Here is a 21,658-nt window from a genome sequence, read left to right as displayed (position 1 = left end):
TATTTCACATTTTATTGTGTCATGTAGCGTGGGTCACTAGTCTTGGTCTTGACTCGGTCTCGCCCTCCCTCGGTCTTGGTCTCGGACCCTAAAAGTCTTGGTCTTGTCTCAGTCGGTCTTAACTACAACAATACCTGTGTGTATGAAAACAGGAAGCATCTGCCAGTAAAAGTACACAGAGGCCTCGGCAGAGCAAAGGAAGGAGCCAGTACCTAATGATGACATCAGCTGTTAAGAAATGTGATGCTTGCATAAAATCTTAATAACGATTAAAAGTGAAAAACATTTATTAACCTTGAGTTCATGATGGAGAACACATAAGTAGAGCTTCCTCATTTGTATCCTGTTGTCTGTTTAAGCGTTTGTGTAATTTCACGTAGACATTTGATGTGTATAAAACATGGACAGTGAGACTTCATCATTGAGCACTTCTCCTAAGCAACCTTGATGTTGATTACCTGTAACTGCTCCGGCTTTCAAGTCTTTAATAAACATTACATTGCATTCAGATCTTCCCTCTCCTGGTCTTTAATAAAGAAAGCTAAAATTTTCCTTACACACTTAGTTTCTGCTAGGCTGCGAACTAGAATTTTAAACTGGAGCTTTCTACTGTGTCTTTCACTGTGGTGCCTTTTGAAGGAACTTTGTACTTGATTTTTTTGTCAGTGAAATTAGCAGTAGTAGCAGTTTATTTTATTAATCTATTACCTTGGAATTCTTAGCTTAGATATTGTGGGGGAAAAAAAATCAATCCATCCACCAACATGCATTACAATGAAAAGAGATGAGACTGAATTATGTATAAATGAATTGCTTAATTTTTGCTAGTTTAGTCGAAAAAGTCAGTGTTTACATGTTTACAAGTGACAATAAGATTATTGCCAAAAAACAACACAGAATAAACAGCAATCACACAAGTCAGCATTTTTTATCCACATGCACTCTGAATTGAAGGGTCCATTTATTTTGTCAATTGAATAAGAATGCTCCCGTATAATCTGTACTGTAGCATGTTGGATGACTAACAGGTATGTAAACACTGAACCATAACTTTAAAAAATAGTTTTACTTTCATTTTAAAACTATGAAAGCCTTACCTTTACATACAGCTGATGTGTATAGCTCAGCAGTATATCTATATTGTGTGCTTTGGTAATTAGTGAGTGATACAACTTTTAATTTGTAGTGTTGTGGAAATTTTAGTGCATTTTATAAAAAAAAGAGTCTACTGCTAGAATTGTTCTAAGAAAATGTTTTCTTTTCAGTAAATACAATGCTCGCAGCAGTTCAATCATGAATTCAAAGAGACAAAGGAGACAGACCTTACTTATACACAATCTTAGAGTATCACATTACATTGTTCAGCCCCTTCCAGTCATCCTATACAGGTCCCACTCAGTTCAGAAAGTTATATTTAGCAGTTTGGGCACAGGTTTCATTGGTGTTTGAGACGGAGGTACCAAGACAGAAATCCGAACTCCCTCTGTTACGGAGGTCCCTCATGCCTGCACCTCCACTATGTGCACGGTCAAAAGGTCAAACACAATATAAAGCATGAGAAGGAATCCTTGGACATAACAAAATAATCCTCAATAGTATCACTCAATAATTTTTGTTGCCTCTTAAGACCGTTCTCTAGCTAGCAGTTCAATTAACCCATCCTGAAGTTCTTTATCCTTATTGGTACTTCGTTTGCTCTTCCAACTTTCTACCAGGTTTACACACTCCTGCCACTCTTTCTCCTCATAAGGTTCACTGGAAGTGGGAACAATATGAACTGGAATTTGTAGAACTGCTGGAAAATCTTATGAAGCTGGAATTTAAGCATTGGGCTTGTTTGTTTTTTTAAGTAACACTGGAAATGTGTTCGCAAGGAAAATGAAGAACATCTAACCTGGGATACTGCTGACAAAGAAAGAGTCATAAATTCTAAAGAAGGGGGGTACCTTTCTTTTTCATGCTATAGTTTTGTTTTGGCTGCTTCGTTTACGGTTTTGGTTCAAACAGCTGAACTTCCTAGTTTAGTTGGCCACCAAAAGTGTTCATAGAGGTCCTGTCCACTACCGGTAGAGCAAGTTGGTTGAGTGTCTGGTATGTAAACTCTGCAAACAGCTCATGTTTATGTACTGGTTTTTTCTCTTTTCCATAGTGAAAGACATACATTTAGAACTAGGCATTATATACATCATGGTAATTATTTGTATTAGTCATTAATTACCACATCTATGAAACCAGTTTTTAATCAATAATTCCATTTTAATAAATAAATTAAATATACACATTAAATATACATGACACATACAAATTAAGAAGCTATGAAGTTACAGCTGGACTAGAAAGAGATAAAGTCACAAAAATCACATGACCCAAAGAAAACTGAAAGTATGTTTATAGTCAGACACAATCACGTCACTGGAGACAAAACAAGAGACATCTACTTTAAGGCACAACTGGACAGTCAGGTATGCTAACATTTGTTACCAATTTAATGTAGAAAACCCATGATTAAATGCAATTTGACATATACATCAAAATCTATTTAGGCAGACAAAATGTTTTGCACTGAACCTGACTGACTCATCTCTATCACCTGGTTTGGGGGTGTGAAGCTTAGAATTTGTCTTTTCAGTTTGTTTTATTTACAGGTAGTTGGTACAAAAACATGTGGAAGATTAAAAAAATTTTTCAGGGTAAGTAGGTTTTGTTTTTATATAACAAATTTGTAGTTTAAGTATTTCTGGTTGTTTGCTTGTAGCTCTGTTTTAATATGTCCGTTAATTTATTCTTGTTCTTTTTTATACATTTGTTTTCATGCTTGTGACGGCCTTTGAGCCTTTACATATAATACATAGTTTAAGTTATTTCTGATTGTTTGCTTGTAGCTCTGTTTTAATGTCTTCAATAATTCTTCTTTAAAAAAAAAAAAAGTCCTTAATATGTTTTCATGCTTGTGAAGCGCTTTGAACCTTTACATCTAATAAAACGTACCTGACTTGACTTACCAAACAGCATTTTGTGTACACAAACAAGTCAGTGCCCGTCTGTTGATGATGCCAGTAATGAAATGGTAGTTGCTGGGCAGAAGCATAAATACAGCTTTACATGTAAAAACACGTGAAAGTGGGAAATGGCTTTAAAATCAGGAGCTTGTGACTGTCATATTCAAATTTTTCACATTTTCTGTATTTGTAAGAAGTAACTATTTTCACTTACTTGATTACAGGCCTCATACTGAAGGTAGAAGCTTGATGATGTGTGCCAGTTTGCGTGGCAGTGTTGTTCTGTTCTGCAAAGAGAAAATTTGAAATATAGCTAGACTAGTCATGAAAGACAAACATCATATTGTTACACATAACTATGACATATGTGAAAAAAAATTACCACAGGTTATTTTTGGTCCATTGAACAGTAATCATAAACAAATGAGGAGCACTACTGTAAAACTTTTTAAAGAAAATTTAAGCAGTGGTTGATCGGCAGCTTGTATGACCGAGATGAAAATTTTCAGTGCGCGCGACTACTGTATGTACCTATGAGTCAGGGAGTGAATTTTGGTTTAAATTATTCTCCTTTTGAAACTGAAGCCACAGTCATTCATTCCAAGCTCTATTGTAGGACCTTCTCATTTTTTTTTTCTTAACTTTCTAAATTCAGATTTTACAAATCCAAAATTTTAATGCCTCACGGTGACTGTGGAATGTACAGGGGTTGGACAATGAAACTGAAACACCTGTCATTTTAGTGTGGGAGGTTTCATGGCTAAATTGGACCAGCCTGGTGGCCAATCTTCATTAATTGCACATTGCACCAGTAAGAGCAGAGTGTGAAGGTCCAATTAGCAGGGTAAGAGCACAGTTTTGCTCAAAATATTGTAATGCACGCAACATTATGGGTGACATACCAGAGTTCAAAAGAGGACAAATTGTTGGTGCATGTCTTGCTGGTGCATCTGTGACCAAGACAGCAAGTTTCTGTGGTGTATCAAGAGCCACGGTATCCAGGGTAATGTCAGCATACCACCAAGAAGGACGAACCAAATCCAACAGGATTAACTGTGGATGCAAGAGGAAGCTGTATGAAAGGGATGTTCGGGTGCTAACCTGGATTGTATCCAAAAAAATATAAAACCACGGCTGCCCAAATCACGGCAGAATTAAACGTGCACCTCAACTCTCCTGTTTCCACCAAAACTGTCCGTCGGGAGCTCCACAGGGTCAATACACGGCCGGGCCGCTATAGCCAAATCTTTGGTCACTCGTGCCAATGCCAAACGTCGGTTTCAATGGTGCAAGGAGCACAAATCTTGGGCTGTGGACAATGTGAAACATGTATTGTTCTCTGATGAATCCACCTTTACTGTTTTCCCCACATCCGGGAGAGTTACGGTGTGGAGAAGCCCCAAAGAAGCGTACCACCCAGACTGTTGCATGCCCAGAGTGAAGCATGGGGGTGGATCAGTGATGGTTCGGCTGCCATATCATGGCATTCCCTTGGCCCAATACTTGTGCTAGATGGGCGCGTCACTGCCAAGGACTACCGAACCATTCTGGAGGACCATGTGCATCCAATGGTTCAAACATTGTATCCTGAAGGCGGCGCCGTGTATCAGGATGACAATGCACAATACACACAGCAAGACTGGTGAAAGATTGGTGATGAACATGAAAGTGAAGTTGAACATCTCCCATGGCCTGCACAGTTACCAGATCTAAATATTGAGCCACTTTGGGGTGTTTTGGAGGAGCGAGTCAGGAAACGTTTTCCTCCACCAGCATCACGTCGTGACCTGGCCACTATCCTGCAAGAAGAATGGCTTAATATCCCTCTGACCACTGTGCAGGACTTGTATATGTCATTCCTGAGACGAACTGACCCTACACCATACTAATAAATTGTTGTGGTCTAAAACCAGGTGTTTCAGTTTCATTGTCCAACCTCTGTACATAGATCTTCTATAAGAGAAACTGGACGGACTGGGTACATAATCACACACCGCCATCACACTGAGGCAGGAATGTGCACAGGCATTTTTGTGGGCAGGTGCCTGAACCAAAAAAAAGGGCAGACCTCACCCAAATTATTCACAAAATTAAAAAAAAATAATTATACAGTAGGATATTTAACTTGTATGCTTATTCTTGTTAACGCAAACCATACACATCTAATCAAATAATTAAATTGGTCAAATAAATAAAAACTACTTGATATTCTCCTGCAAAAAAATTATGGGCATGCCTCTTTTTCTTCATGCTTTCACATCAAAATAAGTAAGATTTTAAATTAAACAAAACTAGTGAACTTGTTTAATTTGTAAAACAGTAAAACCGAATTTTGCTGCAGTTTTACTCCCTTCATTAAACATGATAAACATCAGTAAACAACTGGATAAGGCTTTGACATCACATAGTTCATGATTCATGAGTACAAAACGTGTAGCCTGCGTTATGCTCTTTAAATAAAAAGGCAAATGTTTTCAGTGGGTGTGCCACCTAAATACCATAAATACCATGGACTCAATTTTTTATTTTATTTATTCTTGCCAGATCTGACAGGCAGGGAAAGAAGAAGAGAGATGGAGAGCAGAAAGAAAAAAGAAAAAGAGGGAAAAAGAAAGGGGGGGGCAGGAAAAAATAGAAGATAAAAGCTACACATACATACACATTCACATATATATATACACATGCATATATACACACACACACATACAGTCTTGCTTAGTTTCCCACCCCTTTTTTTTCATTTTTTTTTTTTAAAGGAAGAATCGAGCCAGTACCCATATAATGTTATCAGCAAAGTTATATTGTTAAATGTTGAGGACAATTTTGCACCAAACGACGTGAGGGAATGTACAAATGCCGTCGTTACCTCTCCGACTGCAGGTCAGAGCACAACTGTATAGCAGCGGTTTGGCGCTCAGCACTGCATGAGTGCCAAACCGGAGGAGGAGGAGAGAGGGGAAAGATTGGATCAGATCCGGGCAGAATTCTTAAACTTAAATAAAATGCCTGATATTGAAATGCTTTGTGGGGAATTGATTATTCTAGTTCTTTGATCTACACAACACTACCACTTCCGCTGGCAATGCTGTTACTTTCATGCGTTAAACTGGACAAAATACTTACCAAATTTAGGTAGTGGAACTGTCCCCTCCGCAACTAATCCATGTGGTTAAAAACGTGCCCCGTGCTCACTTCCATCCCATTTTATTTCAGCATACTCCGTGCTAACATCCACCACAAAAAACTATGTCAAATGGACTATTAGCGGAAAATTCGAAAATGGTGACATACCTTCTCCATTTGTGTTCCCTGCCACCTCGGAGAATGGGGAAAGAACAGCATTGATGTTAAACTTTTCTCCCTTCAGAATAACGTTTTATTTTAATTTACACCTCATACTTTATATAACTAATATTATAAAATAGCTAATACTGAAAACATGTTAACATGTTGCTACCTTGTCTTATTTCTGTTGCAGGTCCTCCACCTCCCCCTTCCCCTCGTAAGATATTTAAAATATGAAAATTGTTCAAGCTCAAAGATAACACACATAATGATGTATATTTGATTTAAAACATTACCCTTCCAGTGTGATTCATACAACTAACATGTTCACTTTACAGTTTTGGAGGCACCACTCAGGAAGATACAGTGGGAGTGAGTATTAAGAAAGTGGTTCCTTAAAGAGGTGAACTAGAATTAGCAAGGGTAACCTGTTAATCTTACTAACTCGGTAAATCTTAGAGTCACAGTGTTCAGTATCATGAAGTTCAGTCTCTTTTTACCTGGTTGGATCATTGTGTTAACTCATGATTAATGTTCAGACCTTTGCTTTAAAATCATCAGTAAAATCATCACTTTTTACTGATTCATTTCCTGACAAAATGCTCCGAGTATGTGTGACAGATTATCTGCTGAAGGGGTACGTTTTACACATGCAACTTGTTGAGCTTTAATAACTGTATGATAAAGTTACAGCAGGCACAAACTGCTGAGTCACGATGTCACAGGAATTTGCATACATTCACACGGAGATGCAGAAATGCTTATTTGTAAATTAACCCTGCTGAAATTACAACTAAAAAAAAAAAGAAAAGAAAACTGGTTTATTTATGTGAAACTTGCTTCTTAATACACCCCTGAAGTGTTTTGTTTATTGTGTTATTTTGTGTTTGTTCACAAACAATGTTAAGCTGTAATTCACACTTAAACCTATTGTAATCTACTTAATGAACAGTCAGAGAGAGAGAGACCTGCAGTTTGTGAGAGAGTATAAACCTTGCAGAGATGCTCGGCATCTCAGAATTATGCTTCATGGACCACCAGGTGCTGGAAAGTCCAGCTTCATCAACTCTGTCGACAGTGCTTTAAGAGGCCAAATCGCAGCTCGCGCTCTGGCAGCGACCAACTTTTGGGACAGTTTCACCACTGAGGTATGTATTACCAGCCATGTCTATCACAGTCACTGTTTGCATGAAAACACATATTTCTCCTGCACTGCAGTGGTAACTGCATTAAACTAGAAAAAGAGCAAACAATAGTGGGTACAACTCATGTGTAAATTAATCAAACTTTTTACAGTCATTAGTTTATGACAATAATATAACAACACCACATTTTTTATTTACAGTACAGAACATATAAAATTCAGAAAGGAGAGCCAGGAGCTTTTTACCATTTTGTCTTCACTGACACCATGGGCCTTGAGAAAGGTGCTAACAGTGGAATTCAAGTGGAAGACATCAAACTTGCCTTTAGTGGACATGTAACAGAAGGTTACAGGGTATGATAGCTGCATTCTTACTCTTCATCAGATGCTTGTATACAGTGCTGCATCATTGAAAAAGGTTTTACTGATTTTGCTTCCTCCTCCCCAGTTCAATCCCAAATCTCCCTTACCTGACACTGATCCTAACTACAACAGTTCCCCCACTATAAATGACAAGACCCACGTTCTGGTTTTCGTTATTCCTGCCACCACATCGAACTTAATCGATGAAGAAATTGTGATGAAGATGAACGATGTCAGATTAGCAGCTCGTGACAAAAGTGAGAGCAGATGTTGTTCAAAGAGCACTTTTTATGTCACAATTTCAAATACTAGAAAAACACAAGATAAAATGATTGCATTGGTTTCTGTCTTGGCAGGGATCCCACAGATAGCTGTGATCACTAAAATTGATGAAGCCTGTTCTGAAGTCACCAAAGACATAAAGAACGCCTACAAGAGCAAGTACCTGATTGAGCAGGTATGTTCCAAGAAGTAACTTGTAGTCTGTGATGTCAGTAACACGTTACTTAATAACATGATACTCTAAATCTAACGCGTTACTATTTGTAATCCAGTAATCATATTAAAGCAACTTATCCAAGTCACTGTACATTAGTATTTTTATTATTTTCCTCAGTAAAAAGATATACACTTGTAAACTTGACAAGTTTGCAAGTTATGAATTCAAGCTACAAAGTTACAACTTTGCTATAACACAAGTACACATCACAAATTTATTAGTACAAATGTCTAACTATTGAACATCACACTGCGCATGCATTAAAAGACAACGTTCCTGCACAAAGATGGCAGACGGAGAGAGTGAAGGTAATCAGGTAACTGATCATTTAACGTTGGAGTTATTAGAATCAGACATTTTAACACTGTGTTATGTTCTATACTGCCTTGGTGTATCTGGTTTCCAGAGCATTTTATTTATTTTTTTTTTATTTTATGTTGGTGAGTGCATCAAGCTAAGGTATTCTCAGAGATAAGCATTACTCTTCATTTCAGGCACGTTCAGCCTCCGTTTAAGGCTTCAGCCTTCATCGCAAGCGTTTTAATAGAGGTATTACACAGTTGTACTTTTTTCCTCTTTAATTTGTTAAAATCGTAGGCAATGTGTTTACCCTAAGGTATTTTGTATTATATAATTTTATATTATTATATATTGTTATATTGCATTATATAGCCTATAAAATATGCCTGCCCTGAACAATAAAGAAATATCTGTTTAACTTCGAGTGTTTCTTTTCCTCGTTTGCAGCCGCTTACTAACAACCATGAATTAGGATACGGGCCTAATGGGTGAAGAAATTATCATGAAATAGATTGCTTTAACATATTTCGCTTTTAAAATGGAGTTGAGTAAAATGTATATTTTTTAGGCTATAAGGATTGGCCAGTTTTTCAAAAGACGATTCACAGCGAACCTACTTTAACCCTCAGACACGGTGTTATAAATTTGCTGTTGCCAGAATGGCAATGACCAAGTCGTAGTGCATTACTCAAGGCCCTGTGTTATGCCATATTATAGTGTAGTACGGTAGTTAACTTTTCAATGACTATTACAGCGTTCCACTGGTGGAGATACAGTGTAACAGATGTCGCCACGACAGCGTGGCTGAGCCATTATCAATGCTGTGGAGATGAACCGTATTGTTTTGCACCAGCAGTTGTAAAATATCTTGGTATAATTCCATGTACAATGGAGGAATATTTGAATTATATTTGTTAAGGGAGTGTTGAGGAACGATACAACACCGCATAGCTCGAGCACTCAAATGCCGAGATGTAGGTTTTATTGCGTTAATCAAGCCAACGTTGCCCCCTACTGGGCATAACAGGACATAGCTGGAAAGCTACCTCTACAATATCACAATAGGTTAAGGCCGACACAGGCTACAGAAGGCCTAATTAAAATAAAAAAATAAATAAACTTTTTCCCGGGATTCCCGGGAAATGGCTCGTCATTTCCCGGGATTTGATTCATGTCATTTTCGGGAAAAATATTAAACCCTTGTGTGCATGAGTCGGAAAACACAGAACAAATACAAATCTTAAATTTATGCACGTTTATTGATTTACATTTACAAATTTAGACTTCTACGCATATATTTTTTATTGACAGTTATCTTACCCCATAATATATTTTTGCTTTCTTCTTGGATCTTGTTGTGGCAATTAAGTTCCCTTTTCAGCATGAAGACAATAATAGCACACAGCGACACAAACGTAAACAATGGAGGGACGAGATGCCTGTTTTCTAGCTGGAAATACAGGCACTATTTTGAGTTTGTGTCAGCTAAAGATGACAACATCAAGGTTCGTTGTGCTTCAAAAACACTGGATTGCTGGTGTTGTGCCAAAAAGTGATAGTCTGCTATTTAAAGATTCCATTCCACTTTTATGTGTAATGTCTTTGCTTATATTGGTAAATAGAGTGCAGTCAGCATGATTTATGAAGGCCTCTGAGCCAGATTTTGATGGTTTCGAGGCCCGACACTCCCGTTACCCTTTTAGCAGGAGAAAAATAATCCCAATGGAGCAAAAATGCTCCTCAGCAAAAGAACAAGACTCCTTAAAAAATCACTGGAGATGAGCAGGTCTTGTTACCAAGGTTTATTAACAGACAAAGTTACAAAAAGCAAAAGCAAGCAGTAGCCTCCCGGGAGTTTGTGCCTTAGCAGTTAGCAAGAGAAAAACGGACAGCAACAGCACCCACACCGCACGTACACTGCCCCAACTACTGCTACCCATCATCTTATATACTCTTTACCATTCTGTGTCTAAGGTTTTGTGCACAGTCAGTGATTTATAAACATTCATTAGAAACTGTCGTTAATTCTACTGACATTATCTGAAAAGGCACAAACATCCCGGAGCATCTTCAATACATCAACAAGACAGTAAGAAAATTTCATCACAATAATTGTCAGTAACAACCTCCTTGTAGCCATCCTATGGTACTCCTGGAGAAGGATTTACAACTGCCCACACTTACACTGACCAGATGTAGGGGAGAAAGTGGGGCCCAATTTGCCTCTAGACTTGTTGCATGGACAGATTTGCACTTTCTTGATTTGCATTTCCAAAATCTTTGGCTGTGCTACATAAGCAAGATAGCCTATGGCTAGGTCCACTGGACAGATTTATCTTTACCACCAGAATAAATCGAAAATTGGGCACCCAGTATGACGGGTGTCCTATGCATGAACCCAAAAAAGACAGTTTTATGAGTACAGACCCTTAAGCGTGAATTTGAATGACCAAGTGGTTCAACACGGGGCCAGAGCAGAAGATGAGTATGCTTCGAGGACGATCTAAGAGGGCCTGTCCGACCAAGGGGGGCTGCTACAGAGAGGTGGCATAAGCTTCAGTGTCCTGTTCATGAATAAGAGCAATTCAATAGGCCTCAAACCCTCCTATCACTTCTAGACACACAGTAAAGTAACAAGTTGAATAAGATTTTATTTCAGTGAAAAACAGTTTAATTGTGATAAACAAAAATAACAACAATAGCTGTATACGTCAGCATTAAGGTAATAAAAATCCCAACAATTTCTGTTTAAAAAGACATTTTTAATGTCAATGACAGTTTTTACCTTGATAAAAACAAATATTTAAGTCACTTTGCCAAAAATTGATTGCAGCTTCTACCTTGTGATAGAAATGCTGTTTCTCACTAAAAATGACCTGATATCATTCATGATACATGTTTGACACATGTATCACAGATTATAGGTCAACAAGTTATTTACAACTATTTAAATTCAGGCGGTAATTTTCTGGCAAATACCGGAAATCGCTTTTTGGCAGACGATCACTTTTTGCAACAAAGCCGGCAGCTGTTGAATGTAACTGATAAAGTAACTTGTAATCTTACTTAGTTACTTCTAAAATCAAATAATCAGTAAAGTTACTTTTTAAAGGTGTAATCAGTACTCAGTAATCGGATTACTTTTTTAAGGTAACTATGCCATCACTGTTTGTAGCTTGTTGAGCTTGTAGACAGTTTGCACATTAATGAAACATTTATAATTTAGCTGCACATTCCAGTATATTTGTACAGGAACCACAATTTGAATCCCTACAAATAATTCAATAAATCAATAACTAATTTATAATTACATGTCATTAACGCAGTGGTTCTCAAATGCCCCACTTCCATGAAAGAAATATTTTCATGCCCAAGGGCCAGGCAGATGATGGAGAGTTTTGCTAGTCTCTGTACTAACATACCTGCTAACATTTAATTATTAATTAATCCAATGTTCAACATTTGTTCAGTATGACCTTTCTCCCAGATCTTTCCCGCCCCACCTGTCATGCCCCAAGGTTTAAGAAAAAATGCACTAAAGCAACAATACAGTTTCAGTTTTCTTAAATGTAATATTGTTTAAACTTAGATGGAAAAAGTGAGCTCGATCCTGGGTCTTCCAATGAACTGCATCTTTCTCGTGAAGAACTACCACACAGAAATTGAGACGGATGACGACACGGATTCACTGATGCTGAGTGCACTGAGAAAGATCATCGACTATGGAGAGGACTACCTGAATGACTTAGAACCAACTGAGGTGCACAGAGAATGATGATGTAACCAGCTACAGTTACTCTTCAGGTGTCTGCTTTGCCATAGTTACAATCACAATCACAACTAAATATTCGTTTCATCAGAACCTTAATCATTCTGATTTTGTCTGCTTCTTATTTTATTTAACTTTGTTTATCTTTGCAAATTAAATCCAAATAAACTGAGAGGTCTTCATCTTATGTTTCATTATCAATATTTCTAAAAATCACTCATATGTTCAAAATGTAAGCGGCAGTAAGAATTACTAATGCATGTAAATTTCTATCTGCTCTGTAACTCAAAAAAATCATTGCAACCTTTGATGTAACTGATACATGCATGTAAACTGCTCTCTGCTCTGTCATTGTAATCTTCGATGTAAGACTGTCCTCTCTGAATCAGTACATTAACACAGAGACCCCAAATGTTCCTGAGATGATCAAAAGCTAAAAAGACACACGTGCACAGATGGAGGGTGCATGAGGGAGATGATTTAGAGGGACTACTGATTTAGAGGGATCTGTTGTTGGTTTCTTGTTACCAAACTTTAATTAAATCAGTTCATTTAAAATGCTGAAGACTGACCAGAGAGTGTATTTTCTTTCATCATCACTGATAATGTTAACACAACATTGATAATGTTGGCAATTAATGACATTTCTGTAGCTCTCTCATCTTTGAAACTCCAACATGTTCAGGTAAATACAATCATAAAAAATAATCATAATAATAACATTTAAATAGTTATTTTCAGCTCAATATTTTCATTTTTAAGGTATGTTTTTAATTCACATTTATTTTATGAATCTGTTGTTAACACCATAGAGGTTATAAACCCATAGACGCACCCAGGAAGTCATACGAGTCCAAACCAGGCTAATCCTTTATCCTTCAACGAAATTAATTGACACTTTCATCAACGAATGAAAACAAGACGAAAATGCTTGGCGGGACGACATCCAATCAGAACTTTAATTTTGTGACAGGGCGGGACAAGTTAGGAAAACATCCAATCAAACGCACAGTTGCACAAATTTGCTCTAAACCTGGGAATACCAAACTAGCCTGTGATTTGTTGTTGCTTCCGATAGAACTAAGTTATGTAAACAATGTCAGCAGTGAGAAAGAGAAGAGCCGATGTATGGACACATTTGTCCTTTGACGTCGTGACAAACAAAACGATGTGTAAACCATATTGGGCGACTATCTCGGGTAAAAACACAACAAATCTTAAACGACATCTGCAAACCAGTCACCCAGATCTCCATGCAAAGGTAAGCATTTTAATGTCATGCAAGGTGAAGTGTTTTTCCCAGTTTAGCGTTTGTGTTTAGAGAAAATCTCCACACCGCGGTGGATTAGCCTTTCCTAATCTTAGTCCTGAACACTGCCCTGTACCTTTCAGAGTGTGTCCTGCTGTAAAACAGTTGTATTATCTCAGTAAGGTGGCGTTAATGATCAGGTGTGTGTGGGAAGCAGGTGAAATGCCAATGTTAATATTATTAATAATATTCCATAACTTTTAAAAAATGTTTAATTTTGTGTAAGTGTGCATAATGACTAATTAAAGGGAACTGAAGAAAAAGCATTTACATTTTACACCCTTTATATTTTAGTTGACTAAATTGACTGTAGATTTAGTCGACTATATTCTTACGATAATTCGTCGACTAAAACTAGACTAAAACTAAAACTATTCAGATGACTAAATTATGACTAAAACTAAATTAAATTTTTGTCAAAAGACTATGACTGAAACTAAATCAAAATTTGCTGTCAAAATTAACACTGCTCTGCGGGAGGCCATGGTTGTCAGTATGGGTGTGCTAACAAAGCAGTATACAGCAGTTAGCGCTGGTGAGTTCAACGACCGTTTTTGGGGATTTGGCTGCTATTGAATGACACTCCACCTCACCTGCAGTCAGAGCTGACAGAACTTCAGTGTGACAGCGACACCAGCATCTCTCTCTCTTACGTTTTTACCGGTGTTGTGCCAAAAAGTGATTTTTGGTATTTGCCAAAAAAAAAGCCAGACCTGCCCTAAGTACCTGTGTGCCCTTCACATTAGTGTCAGTAGCTTACCTGTTGGTCTGTCATCAGAATAACACAGCAGCATTTTACAGTTTAATATGTCATAAATTTTTGTTGGAAATTCAGAGAGCTTTTATGCTATACATTTGGTTACCTCATGTTTGTTTGCTGCATGGAAATGAAAGTATTAAGTAACAATAATGTATCTGTGGCACACCCAAAATGATGTCTAAAACCTAATACCACTTAAAATCTTGTTGATAGCTTTCTGGTTTACCGGCACAGCTTTTCCAGTACTTACGGTAGTGGTGAAGCGTTCAAGGAAACCCACAGACCAATCGCATGTGAGTTTGGCCAAACCACGTGATACCACCAAGCTGGTCCCTGCAGGGTGGTAAAGTTTGTAACAAAGCGAGGAAGCATGAGAGTTTGCGAGAGGAAAAGACAAAAATAGAAAGAAACATAGTGACACATAGCAAGAGATACAGCTGGGCGAGACAGAGGAAAGGATGAACTGATAGTTGAGACTGATTCTGACTACATTCAAGCCCAGGCTTAAAATTCTGGCACGACAAGCATGAGCTCACTTCTCTCACTGAGCACAAAAGAAACAAGTGATTGCCTAAAAATGTTCAGTTATTAAATGAGTTCAGATTTAAATTCTTTAAATAATTTAGACGGTTAAGTCGAGATGTGAAAAATAAAAATGTAAATCAAGCTTTTCCTCAATTTCTGTTTTTCTGAAGTTAGTCATTGTGAACATGCACAGTTGTCTTGTTTTACTTAGGTTCTTATTTTGACATGTCATGCTACTTTTACTCGAAAATGAGAGAACATTAAACATCAGAAATTAGACATACATGTTGTCACAATATTGTCAAAAAGTACTTGAATAAGACTGAATTCATTTCATTTGATAGGCAAATCAATGCATGCAGATAAATAGTTGGACTTCCGGACCTTGGCCTCATGAAATTTTCTCTGAGTGGACCTCTTTAAATTTTAATTGACTGCCCCTGCTTCAGGGGGTGGACTTCTGTCCACTATTCAGATGCCTTCTGGAAGGTGAACTGAGTGCACTGTGTCTTCATTGCTCCTGAACATTACTTGTATTTGCAGGGATTTCATTTTTGTTATGGTGGCACCATCATTGGGGCCCGTAACATATATGAATCTTTTATTCTTTAAAATAATGTCATCAGGGACTGTTGGCCCTCGGGCACTTTCACATTGTCAAATCTGGCCCTCCTTGAAAAAAGTGTGGAAAACCCTGGTGTAAAGCTTCACCCACTTGGGGGACACATTGTCTCAGCTCCATAGTCACTGCAGCTGCAAATTCTGAAGAAGGGCCATATGCAGATTTAATTTCTTCCCCCAGGCAGTGGCAATCCCACTCTAAGGACCAAAGGTTCCTGTGGATGATTGCTCCTTCAGCTCCCACCAGGTGGAACTTTAGCTGGACTGCCATGGTCTTCTCTGACCAATGATTAGCCTTTGCACAGCTCTCAAACCTGTGCAGGAACTCTTTCCACAGAGTGGTGCCATTGTATTGACCGGGCCTTAAGGTGGGAACTCTCTGTGATAATAGTTGTCCTCGCTCTCAGATGAAGGCTGGTGGAACACACTGGAGGGCTGTTGTATGGCTTGGTACATTATCCCCACTGTCGAGGAAGTGATGAGTGTTTTCACTGTCCTTGAGAAAGAGGTTTGTGCTTGATCACTCAGGCTGTGGGGTTCATATTGTGTTTCAGTCACTGTTTCAACCAGAGATTTTCTCTTCTGCAGGGACGAGTACCTTGGGGTTAACTCCCTTGTTTCTGGTAGTGGAAACAGCAGACAGCACACCACTGTGTCTTGGAGCAGCAGGCTTTATTTCATAGTTGCCCAACACTCTACAAACGGTCTTTTATCACGTTTTCTCTAGTCTCACTCAGGCTCACTTTCACTAGTATCTGAACTCCTGCGCATTCACACTCTAGCTCTCTTCTGTCTTCGCGCACGCACACACACACACACACACACACACACACACACACACACACACACACACACACACACACACACACACACACACACACACACCACACTGCTGAGTCTCTGCTCTCTCCCTCTTAAAGGGGTCACACCATTCGAATAGCATCAATTCCTAGAAATCACATGATCCAGTGAAAACTGAAAGTACATTTCTAGTCATCTCCATCAGAGGAGACAACACCAGAGAGAGACATCAGCCTTACAGCAAAACTGGACATTCAGGTATGCAATTATTATGTTTCTAATTTATTCAATACTGTAGAAAAACCCATAATTAAATGCCATGTAGCATATAATTAAAAATCCTATCTATCTATTGAAACAGAGAGACAAAATGTTTTGAACTCGACCTGATTGAGTCATCTCTACCATCTGGGATGTGTGTGTCAAGCTAAAAGATTTTCATTTCTAGAAGAATTTACAGAATGTATTGTCCTTACAGTTTGTTTTATTTACAGGTTATTGATACAAAAACATGTGGAAGATTTTGAACACTATTAAAAAAATTTGGAGTAAGTAGGTTTTGTTTTTACATAACATCTTAATAGTTTAAGTATTTCTGATTGTTTGCTGACAGCTCTGTTTTAATGTGTTCATTAATTTCTTCTTTTTTTCATTTCCCTTATGTTTTCATGTGAAGTCTTTGGGTCTTTACATATTATAATAATAGACAATACAAATGAAACTTGCTTGATTTACCAAATAGCTTTTTGGAAGATGAACATAAACATAAGTTTTCTTGAACCTGAGATATAAATGTCATGTTGTGTGGCGGTGCAGATGAAAGCGTTGGATAGAGTTATACAAAAAATGACCTTTATTCATATTTAACCAAAGTTCAACAAAAACAAAGTCCATAAATGCAAAAGAAAGGGAGATCACACAGTTATTTTAATGCAGACTGGCAAAACAGATGGGTGGACTAATTGGGGAACACAATACAGCTGGGGAACAAACATGTGAATCAAATCAACAAGGGGAAGCAAAACTAAACACAATGTACCAGAGACGCAAGACTACCAAAATAAAACAGGAAGTAAAGAAACACAGGACACAGAAATGTGGACTTGACAGAGCACAGGGAGAGCATAATAACTGAAACAAGGAATTACAAACAAACTATAGCCAAGAACAGCACTCTGATAACTAAACTAAGAAGGCCTGCAGGAAAAATAAAGAAAAGAACCAGATAATAACTGTAAAAAAGTAAAAAAACTGCAAACTAATAATAAACAGAGCATTAACAGAGACAACAGAAACTGAAAGTCCAGAACACAAAACACTGATTGCAAACCCAGGATCATGACAATATTAATTAATACTGAACATGGAAAACTGTTGTTAACATGTTGCTGTGTTGTCTTATTTCAATTACAGGTCCTCCTCCTCCTCCTCCTCCAGCTCCATCTCCTTGTAAGATATTTATACTATGATACAAAATTGTTTAAACCTCAAAGATAAAACACACACATAATGATGTGTAATTAATTTAAAATGTTTCCTTCAGTGTGATTCATACAATTAACATGTTCACTTTACAGTTTTAGAGAAGCCACTGAGGAAGATAGAATGGGAGTAAGTATTAAGAGTGTGCTTCCTTAAAGAGGTGTAGTATAATTAACAAAGGCTAACCCATTAATCTCACTAACTCTATGTCACAGTGTTCAGTATCATGAAGTTCAGTCTCTTTTTACCTGGTTTGATCATTGTGTTAACTCATGCTTAATGTTCAGACCTTTGCTTTAATATCATCAGTGAGTGCCACACTTTACTGAATCGTTACCTGACAAAATGCTTTAAGTATGTGTGACAGCTTCTCTGTTTAAGGTCTACATTTCATACATACAACTTGCTGAGCTGTAATAACTGTGTGGTAAAGTTACAGCAGCACAAACTGCTGAGACACAATGTCAAAAGAATTTGCATACATTCACAAGACGATAATTTCACACTGTTGAAATTGCAGCCAGTGGAAACCAATTTATTTATTTTAATTTTGGATATTTATCACAGAGTAACTTTGTTGTGGCTAATGTAATTTCAACATATTTGTCATTAGGCCATGGAACAATGTTTGGAACAACAATGCAGCGTATAATGTGTAAATGTGCCACTGGAAAGATTCACACCTCTATTGTGCAGCTGTCATGTTAGAAATAAACCACAGTGCTGAACCTGCACTGAGTGCTAAGATAAATATAATAACTTATGAATTCAAAATATTAATCATTTTCTGCTGCCATTTCTTCCTTCCCTCTGGCTGTCATACTTCTTATCGTCTCTATAGATCATTATCACCTTTGCTCTCATGTCTCTGACATTCAGTCCAAAGAGTTACATGTCAAATGTCCTCTTTTATGTAACTCTGCACACTGAGGCAGAAAGCTTAAGTTATCCATCATAACTAAATTAATCATCATTTTAATTTTCTGTGACAGCATTTTTAGGTGTTATCAAACCAGCTAACACAAACCCAGTTATGTTAATCTTGCTTCTTGGTACACCCTTAAAGTGTTTTGTTTGTTGTGTTATTTTGTGTTTTTTCACTACACTGTAATCTGCTTAATGAACAGTCAGAGAGAGAGAAACCTGCAGCTTGTGAGAGATTATCAGCCTCACAAAGATGTCCAGCATCTCAGAATTATGCTTCATGGACCACCAGGTGCTGGAAAGTCCAGCTTCATCAACTCTGTCGACAGTGTTTTAAGAGGCCAAATCGCAGCTCGCGCTCTGGCAGCGACCAACTCTGGTGACAGTTTCACCATTGAGGTTTGTATTACCTGAGGATGCAGCCATTCTTTTCGCAGTCACTGTTTGCATCAGAACACATATCTCCACAAATTTCCTACAAAATGTTTGAGGACTACAGGAGTGCACTTGCAGTGGTAACTGGCTGATAGATATCAAACTAGAAAAAGAGTAAAAAATAGTGGCTATAGCCAGTGTGTAAATTATTCAAAATGTGTAGGGTCTTTAGTTTATGGCACTAAAATAACAACACATTTTTTTTGTTTACAGTATAAAACATATAAAATTCAGAAAGGAAATCCAGAAACTTTTTATCCTTTTGTCTTCACTGACACCATGGGCCTTGAGAAGAGCACTAACAGAGGAATTCGAGTGGATGACATCAAACTTGCCATGAGTGGACATGTAAAGGATGGTTACAGGGTATGACAGCTGCATTCTTACTCCTCATCAGATCCTAGTTACAGTGCTGTGATACAGAAACTGCATAATTCAAAAAGGTTTCACTGAGTTTGCTTTTTTTTCTAGTTCAATCCCACATCTCCCTTACCTGAAACTGATCCTAACTACAACAGTTCCCCCACAATAAATGACAAAACCCACGTTCTGGTTTTTGTTGTTCCCGCCAACACACTGAGCATAATTGATGATGAAACGATCGAGAAGATGAGGGATGTCAGATTAGCAGCTCGTGACAAAGGTGAGAGCAGATGTTGGTCAAAGAGCACTTTTTATGTCACAATTTCAAATAGTAGAAAAACATAAGATAAAATTATTGCATTGGTTTCTATATTGGCAGGGATCCCACAGATAGCTCTACTCACTAAAATTGAGGGAGCCTGTCCTGAAGTCAACAAAGACATAAAGAACACCTACAAGAGCAAGTACTTGATTGAGCAGGTATGTTCTTAGAAGTAATTTGTAGCTTATTGACAGTTTGCACATTAATGTAACATCTGTAATTTATGCACATTTCACTATATTTGTACAGAAACCTCACTTGGAATCAGTAAAAATAATTCAATAAGTAATTTATGATTGTATGTCACTAATGCAACAATACAGTTTCAGTTTCCTTAAATGTAATATTGTTTAAACTTAGATGGAAAAAGCGAGCATGATCCTGGGTCTTCCAATGAACTGCATCTTTCTCGTGAAGAACTACCACACAGAAATCGAGACAGATCACAACATGGATTCACTGATACTGAGTGTGCTGAGAAAGATCATCGACTATGGAGAGGACTACCTGAATGACTTAGATTTAGACCCAGCTGACGTGCATAGAAACTGAAGATGTAAGTATCTGTGGTCACTCTTCAGGTGTTCCTGCTTTTAGTTACAATCACAGTCACAACTAAATGTTAATTTCATCAGAATCTTTATCTTTTCAACCTTTATCAACTAAATCAAAATGAACTGAAATGTGTCCATCTTTGATTATCCATATTTCTAAAATCACTACATCTTTATTTCATGTTCAAAATGTCAACTGCATGAAGAATTACTAAAATATGCATGTAAACTTCTATCTGCTCTGTAACTCTAAAAAGTCATTGCAACCTTTGATGTAAGACTGTCCTCTCTGTATCAGTGCATTAACACAGTGAACCCAAATGTTCCTGAGAGAAGATCAAAAGCTATAAAGACACATGTACAGATGAAGGGTCAGATGATTTAAAGGGACTACAGGCACATTGTGATCTGTTGTGTTTGTTTCTTGTTACCAGAATTTTAATTAAATCTGTTCATTTAAAATGATGAAGACTGACCAGAGAGTGTGTGTTTATTCATTCATCATCACTGATAATGTTGGTAATTAATGACATTTCTGTAGATCTCTCATCTTTGTAACTCCTACATGTTCATAAAAATAATCACAATACATACAATATAAATAGTTATTTTCAGCTCAGTGTTTTCATATTTAAGTCACATTTATTTTATGAATCTGTTATTAATGCCATAGAAGTTATAAACCCATAGATGCAACCAGGAGGCCATACAAGTCTAAACCAGGCTAATCCTTTATCCTTCAGTGTTTACCTTCTTGTGATAAAATCAGTGTTCAAATGCCAAAATGTGGTCAGAGCCTGCAGTTTCTCTTCAGCCTTCAGCGTTTGCAGATGCACTACTAGACTCTCCTGTGCAGCTGGACCCCAGCAAAAGACTTTTCTGCCTGTACCTGCTGGCGCCAGGTCTCTTCAGTCTGGTTATGGCTTGGCCAGAACAAGGGCCAGAGAGTCCGGCTCTGTGTGACCTGAGCCAGAGTATCTCCTCCACCGGTGGTGTCTGGTCACATCATTGGAGGCTTCCAGAGTTCGTCTGTCTCTGCTGCTGAACACTCTGAACTGTTTGGTCTGGCCTGCATTCAACTATGTTGGCCAGACTGCCAGAAACGTGTTTGATTGGACTTCTGTGCTGTGTTGTTTTGACAGATAGGAAATGTTACTGATCCCACTAGGGGAAATTAATTTGTCCAGGAGCAGGGTATTTCAA

At 37.8% G+C, this 21,658-nt stretch overlaps 2 protein-coding genes across 2 annotated transcripts; both read left to right on the top strand.

Annotated features, from left to right (window-relative positions):
* Positions 1–2,662: 2,662 nt before the first annotated feature.
* On the top strand, positions 2,663–12,447 carry LOC115798933 (interferon-induced protein 44-like). The gene is made up of 8 exons (XM_030755934.1): positions 2,663–2,690; positions 6,478–6,501; positions 6,623–6,656; positions 7,237–7,432; positions 7,630–7,782; positions 7,877–8,048; positions 8,148–8,248; positions 12,180–12,447. Exons 1-8 carry the CDS (start codon positions 2,663–2,665, stop codon positions 12,363–12,365), a joined length of 894 nt encoding a protein of 297 aa, XP_030611794.1. The 3' UTR covers positions 12,366–12,447.
* Positions 12,448–16,546: 4,099 nt separating this feature from the next.
* LOC115793066 (interferon-induced protein 44-like) lies at positions 16,547–20,876 on the top strand. The gene is made up of 9 exons (XM_030747804.1): positions 16,547–16,633; positions 16,870–16,923; positions 17,789–17,824; positions 17,953–17,986; positions 18,985–19,180; positions 19,430–19,582; positions 19,688–19,859; positions 19,959–20,059; positions 20,262–20,876. The coding sequence occupies exons 2-9, from the start codon at positions 16,887–16,889 to the stop codon at positions 20,451–20,453; spliced, it is 921 nt and encodes a 306-aa protein (XP_030603664.1). The 5' UTR covers positions 16,547–16,633; positions 16,870–16,886; the 3' UTR covers positions 20,454–20,876.
* Positions 20,877–21,658: the final 782 nt, after the last annotated feature.

This window comes from Archocentrus centrarchus, chromosome 2 (genome assembly GCF_007364275.1).
Source record: "Archocentrus centrarchus isolate MPI-CPG fArcCen1 chromosome 2, fArcCen1, whole genome shotgun sequence".
Classification (NCBI taxonomy): domain Eukaryota; kingdom Metazoa; phylum Chordata; class Actinopteri; order Cichliformes; family Cichlidae; genus Archocentrus; species Archocentrus centrarchus.
This window is presented reverse-complemented; position numbering and strand designations above follow the sequence as displayed.